Raw genomic sequence first — 7,364 nt, 5'->3', positions numbered from 1 at the left:
GGGAATATTGGAGAGATGTTTTGCAAGAATAAAATTGACAGGTCTTGGCAACAGATTGACTTTAGAGAGTGAGAAATATCGAGGAGGCAAAGATGACACTTGGGGGTGAGCCTGGAAGACTATGAGGATGCTGGTGCCCTAAGACTGTGTTAGGGAAGGAGAAGAGGATTAAGGGAAAAAAACCTTAGATTTCCCAAGAAGTAATGTCCAGAATTATTTGATTCAACCTCTAGTCTTTGTACAGACTTATTTTCAAACCTTGCTAGACACATGATTTAAATTTATCTTCTTGTATTTCAGATTAGAAGGCTTTAGAAGCTACCTTTAGTTTAAGAATCTCTCAAAATAAGACACAATTTTTCTGTATTTCTCACTTCTTCCTGCTGGCACTTCATATCCTCTGATGCCTTAAACTGAAACTTAGTCTGTTCATCCGAACAATGTAGGTATCACAATGTAATAAGGAACTTTGGAAACTGCTAATGTGACATTTCTGATGACATTTAACTCTCATGGGAAAAAAAATCCTTTTTTTCCTATTCAATAATTTCCCATCATGAAATGTAGACTAGAATTAGGACAAGGATTATTTTGTGTTCCCAGCTACTCACCACCATTGTAGGTACATAGTAATTGATTATTGACTGTTAATACCTTGTCTCTGAGCTGGCACATAGTTGGTGCTCACTAAGTGTTTGGTGATTGATTGATTGCTCAAGGTCAAGATATCATGCTGGAAATACCGCCCCCCCTCCCCAGTTCTTCTGAGTTCAAGTCTATTTCCATTGCATCACAGCTTCTCTCTTGAACCCCAGGCTTAATTGACTATGCGGCCTGAATTTCCTTTGGCTTTTTATTGTATTTATTTACGCAGAAATTACCCTACTTTGGGAGCAAATAAAAGAGGACAAAAAGAAATGGGAGGGAAAGACAATGGTTTATATTTTGAGGAACTTTGGGTGTTTTGAAATATTATGCTTTAATGTTATTTGAAACCGGAAATCCCTTTTCTTTTAGGCAGAATCGTTCTTTTGGAAAGTAGAGAGCATCCTAAAGAGAAGCCCTGAGATTATCCATGCGGGGGGGGGGGGTCTCAAGTTGCTTCGGAATCATACATATAAGTTGCTTGACAATGTTCTTTAGTAATGACAGCGATTCGCCAGCAGGTGTCAGTGCGTCCTCGCTCTGTAGGTGAAAGCGCAGTCTGAATTTCCTGGGGACTCAGAGACCCCTTCCTAGCCCACCTAATTTGACTCGAATCCCCCCCAGGGATGGGTGGATTCTGCCAAGTTTTCGCAGCTACTAATCAGCAATCTCCTCGACAGCTTCAACTCCCTTTCGTCCCTCTCCCGGCAGGTTAGGCCGAGCAGAGGCAGTGGTCTCGGACCTCCAGACCTCGCCAGCATCCAACATTTAATTGTCTGGTAGAGCTTAGGTGGAGATGGCCAGAAGGTGCTCCTCCTGTTTAGAGCGAACAAGGGCACAGAAAAAGATATAGCTGTGCTGCAACTGTTCAGCTGGGTCAGCCAGGCTTCCTCGCCTGCCCTCTTATCTTCCCCTGGGGCTGCGCCGGGATAAGGGTCCCCACTTCTCACCAGGTAGACGAGCGTTTCCTTCTCCTCTGACCGCTGGGGATCCCTGGCGAGTGAACAGCCAGGACGCCCCGGATCTAGCTGACCACTTCTGGTTTTCCCCAGTGGGCGGAACTACAGACCTGGAGAGGGCTTGGTACCGGCCTCGACTCCTAGTAATCCACCGAGAGATTCGTCATACTCATCCTGGACCCAAGTCCTCTCAACGCCTTGGCCACCTGTGTGTACTCACTGGTTCACTGGGAGACCCAGCCCTAATTCTTGTCTCTCTTCACTTTCTCGTCTCCCCTTACTGCGAACAGCTTTGTGAAAGTCTGGTCCCCAGCAGAGCGCAGCGGATGAGGTTATCTCAAGGGTGTTGGCGAAGTCTTGGCGATTTGTAATTTGTGTTGGTAAGGCAGGGTGAATTAGGGGTGTGTGTGTGTGTGTGTGTGTGTGTGTGTGTGTGTGTGTGTGTGTGTGTGTGTGTGAGAGAGAGAGAGAGAGAGAGAGAGAGAGAGAGAGAGAGAGAGAGAGAGAGAGAGACAGAGAGAGACAGAGAGAGAGACAGAGACAGAGACAGAGACAGAGACAGAGACAGAAACGGAGACAGCGACAGGCAGAGACTGACAGACACAAAGAGACAGACAGACAGAGAGAGAGAGAGAGAGAGAGAGAGAGAGAGAGAGAGAGAGAGAGAGAGAGACAGAGAGAGAGACAGAGAGAGACAGAGAGAGAGAGAGAGAGAGAGAGAGAGAGAGAGAGAGAGAGAGAGAGAGAGAGAGAGAGAGAGAGAGAGAGAGAGAGAGAGAGAGAGAGAAGAGAGAGAGAGGAGAGAGAAGGAGGAAGAGGATAGGAGGGAGAAGGGAGAGAAGGGAAAGGTGAGAGAGGGGAGATAGAGAAAGAAGAGAGATAGAGAGGGGAGGGAGTAGGGCGGGGAGGGGGCGGAGGAGGGTCGGGTTCCCACGTGGGGACTGACGCTGGCTGCTCAGCAACGCCGGCTTGATCCTGGGGCTATAAAACCAGTACTCTGGGAGGGAGACAACAGCAGCTACTCTGGTTCCCGTTCCGTTGGAGAAGCCAAGAGGCGCGCCACGATTTTGGCTCCCCGGACATCCAGCCTGGATCACTCTTCCTCGTCTCAGGTCCGGTTGCCCCACTCCCAACAAAGCCCATCCGGCGCCCAACTTGAGACTTGAACTAGGGTGCTGTCCAACCAACCCTGGCTCCAGGACTTAACCTGCGCCGGGGCGCAGAAGAAGGTTCGGGCCACAGCTAACAAAGGATAGTTATTCTGCACCCGACAGTCCGAGGAAGGGAACTACTTCTCACTCCCGGTGTCCCATGCTCAATTTCCACGGCCACTGGGGTATCTTCAAGGTCCACCTGTACAATCCATAGAGGCGCACAAGTTTGGAGATCTCGAAGCAGAGATCTGAAGAAAAAGAAGTCAACTCGGGCCTTCCCTGTACCTTTGTCAAAGAGGAGAGAAATGCAATAACTGCCTAAAGGATTTAGAAAACAGAATTCTCTCTCCTCCCTCAACTCCCAGTAATCCTGGCAACACCGGAGCCCCCAGGCCCTTTTTGGAGACCTGAGTGGGGGGCGGGGTTCCTATTGAGCAGCCGTCACCACGGTAAGACAGACTTGCTTTCAGCTCCAGCTCTGAAGTAAAGAGCCATCCATTTGTTGTCACTCTTCCAAGTAAAAAGGGCACAGATTCTCCTCTTTTTTCTCCCCTCATCTCTTTCCTCTTGGGGAATCAGGATTTCTCCCTCTACTTGGTGCTGCCGTTTGGAAATAAAACTTGGATTTACTGAGTAGGGAGTGGGAAAAAAAAGAGAGAGAAGCCGCCGGGAGACCGAGCTCGCTGTGAGGTTGGGGTTGTGATCTCTACGGGAGCTGCTGCGGGCTAAAAAGAGACTGAGGCCATGGGCTGTTAGTTGTATGCATAGCACTTCTCCAAATTCCCTCCTTTCTTTCCCCACTCACTGCCTTTCTGGATCTCTTCCCTCAAAGAGCAGCGCCCCATGTGAACCACCAAGAGCTTTCTTGGGGTGGGGGTGGGGGTAGGGGTAGGGGAAGAGAACTGACATCCCGGAGGAGAAAGGAGGACAGAGTTGGGGCCGAGTGGAGGGGAGAAGGAGCTTGTTTTCATGTTACACCAGGAGCACCCGCTGGCGGAGGGGAGTTTCGCCCCTATGGGGTCCCTTCAGCCGGACTCCGGCAATGGGAGCTTAAACGGAACTGAGCCCGGTGGGGGGTCCCGGGAGACCCCCTATTCACTGCAGGTGACCCTGACCCTAGTCAGCTTGGCTGGGCTGCTCATGCTGCTAACTGTGTTCGGCAACGTGCTGGTCATCATCGCAGTGTTCACCAGTCGAGCCCTCAAGGCGCCCCAGAATCTCTTCTTGGTGTCTTTGGCCTCGGCTGACATCCTCGTGGCCACTCTGGTCATCCCCTTCTCACTGGCCAACGAGGTGATGGGTTACTGGTACTTCGGCAAGGTGTGGTGTGAAATCTACCTGGCGCTGGACGTACTCTTCTGCACGTCTAGCATTGTGCACCTGTGTGCCATCAGCCTGGACCGCTACTGGTCCATTACTCAAGCAATTGAGTACAACCTGAAGCGGACACCCAGACGCATCAAGGCCATCATCTTCACCGTGTGGGTCATCTCGGCTGTCATCTCCTTCCCACCTCTCATCTCCATTGAAAAGAAGGGAGGTGACAAGCAGGTGGAGCCCCTGTGTGATATCAACGACCAAAAGTGGTATATCATCTCCTCCTCCATCGGTTCCTTCTTTGCCCCTTGCCTCATCATGATCCTAGTGTACGTACGCATTTACCAGATCGCCAAGCGTCGCACCCGGGTGCCGCCCAGCCGGCGCAGCGACGGCTGCGAGGGTGCCGAGCGCCGGCCCAACGGGCTTGCAGACCCGGGGCGTGGGGAGGGCCAGCCGCTCCCCGCCAAGCTCAACGGAACAGGAGACCCAGTCCCAGCCGAGCGGGAGGTGAATGGGCTGGATTTGGAGGAAAGTTCCTCATCAGAGCACCCAGAGCAGACACCGGGCCCTCCTGGTCCCCGGAAAGGGGAGCGGGGCCTCAGGGGAAAGAACAAGACTAAAATGAGCCAAGTGAAGCCCGGTGACAGCCTGCCCCGGAGAGGCGGCGAGGAAGAACGGGGCGCGAAAGCGTCTCGCTGGCGGGGGCGCCAGAACCGAGAGAAACGCTTCACCTTTGTGCTAGCGGTGGTGATTGGGGTCTTTGTGGTCTGCTGGTTTCCCTTCTTCTTCACCTACACGCTCACTGCAGTCTGCTGCTCGGTCCCCCCTACCCTCTTCAAGTTCTTCTTCTGGTTTGGTTACTGCAACAGCTCACTCAATCCGGTCATCTACACCATCTTCAACCACGACTTCCGTCGGGCCTTCAAGAAAATCCTCTGCCGGGTGGACAGGAAGCGCATCGTGTGAAGTGAAGCTGATACTCCAAACGCCTTGGTCCCCTTCTCTCCTCACTCACTCCCTGCAGTGCCCCTCGCCCTTCAGCCTTGGCTTCTTGCTGTCTCTTTCCACCCCAGCGATCACTAGAAAGCTGGGAGGCATTGTGCTTTGAGGGACAAAGCCCTGTCTCAGCCCTTGGAATAGAGACCGGGCAGAGGGAGAACTCTCCGGCCCAGGGCAGAGCGACAGAGACAGATGCGTGAAAGATGACACTATGGGGACGGTCCTTGCACAGGCCTTGCTCTGGGTAGAGAGAATTATCGCTAATAACCCAGATGTATAGGGCACTACGGCCAATAAGACTCCTATTTGCTTCCGAAACTTCCGAAGGAGATGTTCGGCAAGCCCAGCCTGCCTTCCCAGGGGTGGCGAGCGCCAGCTTTCACCCACCCAGTTGGGAAAACCTCCTCCTTTTCTCCCTTTCATTTCAGGCCCTCGCTAGGGGTCTTCAGCTGACCTTCGGCTGCATGCTACTCCATAGGCAGTATTGTTTCCAAAAGGTATTTCCCCTTAACCCTAGTCCCAGGCACCAGAAGCTAAGCTTAAGTTCCACTTTCTGCTTGGGAAAAGAGAGAGTTGGAATTCTCACAAAGAGTTAATTCACCGTGCAGTCACAGCCCGGCTTTTTGCCAAGGCTAATTGCCCTTTCCCTTTCTGACTGTAAATCTGCACTCTTTAAAAGATAGTAAACACGGGGTTACCTGTATCGTGTTGTAATTGATTGGTGTTGATATTAGTGTTTGAATTCCTGCCACTGGAATCACCTGTGAGAAGGAAGTATTGTCTCTCTGGGAGAGCAAAACCCTTGGGCAGGGTAAGGTGGTTGTCCAGTTTTTTGCCACCCCCCCCTCCCCTTTAAAGATCCTCTGGTGTTCTTTTCACCAGCAACTGGTGATTATCCCTTTGGATCTGGATGTGGCTTGATATTTCCTGACAGGGAAACATTTCTGTACATTTTCCCTGTGCCTAACAGCATAATTGCCTTTTCCTGTGTAAATATTACAGTAATAAATCAAGGCAGAGTTAAAGGAACGCCTGACTTACCTTGAGCCTCCCTATGACATCATTATTTCATTCCCAGAATTGCAGCCTCAAATTTTCACTTTAAAACAAGACTTGTCACCCCATTCTTTTCACCACAAAAACAACTGCCTGAAGAATAAATGTTTATACACAGCATATATATGTAAACCTTCCACCAGTGGACACTGACTAATGGGGAGAAGGCAGTGCTTTAACTCCTGCCTTGGAAGACACTGGGCTAGAAATCCTGTGGGCAAAGCAATCTTGTTAAAACCTGTCCAAGGTAACAGTTGGACCTGCCTGCCAACTGAGGTATAGGTACTGAGGAGGGAGTTTTTCAGCATCAGAAAGTGTTGTTTGTCCTTTTTCTGCTTTCTTTGTGCAGATCATCACATTGTTGATAAACTCAGAAGGTGGGGTGTGAAGGTCTGAGACAAATGTTTACATCAGCATTTCTACACTTTTTTTTTTCAATACTGAGTCTTCAAGGACTGCTACCATATTTCACCTAATGGGGAAAACAAAGTCATCAGATGTTGCTAATAATGAATTTTTTTAAAAAAATAAAAGTTTACAGATCAAATGTGAAATAAATGAATTAAATGTCCCTGCCTCTTTTCATTTTTAAACAATGCTTCAAAATTCTTAGGGTAGTTGCTAGCATCCAACCTGTTAAATAAACTATTCTCTAAGGGATTGGGAGAATTGGGGGGAGGAGGTTACCTGTATTTTCATGCATTTCAACAATATAACCTCTCACATCCTACTTGAATGATCCCAGGTTTATATAAAATGATTTTTTTCCAAGGCTCTACACTGAATTTCCCTAAAGTCACATGATTTAGAGTTACTTAAATAATTCCCTCCTTATTTTTACAGATGAGGAAACTAAGGCTAAAAATTCATAGAATAATAGTTTTAGTGTTAGGAAGATCATATTTGTAGTTGGGCCAAGTCTTAGAGGCTATCTTGTTCAACCTCCTCATTTTATAGAAAAGGAAACTGAGGCCCAGGGAAATTAAATGACTTGCCCAAGACCACACAGATGCTAGGTGACAGAGTCAGGTCTGGAGTCTCTCAACTCACTGCTTTCCTCCTGCTATATCATGCTGCCTAGTCAATTTATTAAGTAGCTGACAGAATGTTCAATGATTTTGTTGAATACAATTAGGAGTTACATTGACTAATGGGAGTAACACAGTTCAGAACTTGTTAAGGGGGAGGGAGGGAGAAATGACCAAATTGCTAATGGGAAGGACTTGGGACG

At 49.1% G+C, this 7,364-nt stretch overlaps 1 protein-coding gene across 1 annotated transcript; it reads left to right on the top strand.

Annotated features, from left to right (window-relative positions):
- The first annotated feature begins 835 nt into the window (after positions 1–835).
- ADRA2A (adrenoceptor alpha 2A) lies at positions 836–6,704 on the top strand. Its single transcript, XM_007479023.2, has one exon. It carries the CDS (start codon positions 3,728–3,730, stop codon positions 5,042–5,044), a length of 1,317 nt encoding a protein of 438 aa, XP_007479085.1. The 5' UTR covers positions 836–3,727; the 3' UTR covers positions 5,045–6,704.
- Positions 6,705–7,364: the final 660 nt, after the last annotated feature.

The sequence above is a fragment of the Monodelphis domestica genome, chromosome 1 (assembly GCF_027887165.1).
Source record: "Monodelphis domestica isolate mMonDom1 chromosome 1, mMonDom1.pri, whole genome shotgun sequence".
Taxonomy (NCBI): Eukaryota; Metazoa; Chordata; class Mammalia; order Didelphimorphia; family Didelphidae; genus Monodelphis; species Monodelphis domestica.
The sequence above is the reverse complement of the archived record's forward strand: the minus strand, read 5'-3'. Positions and strand labels throughout refer to the sequence as shown.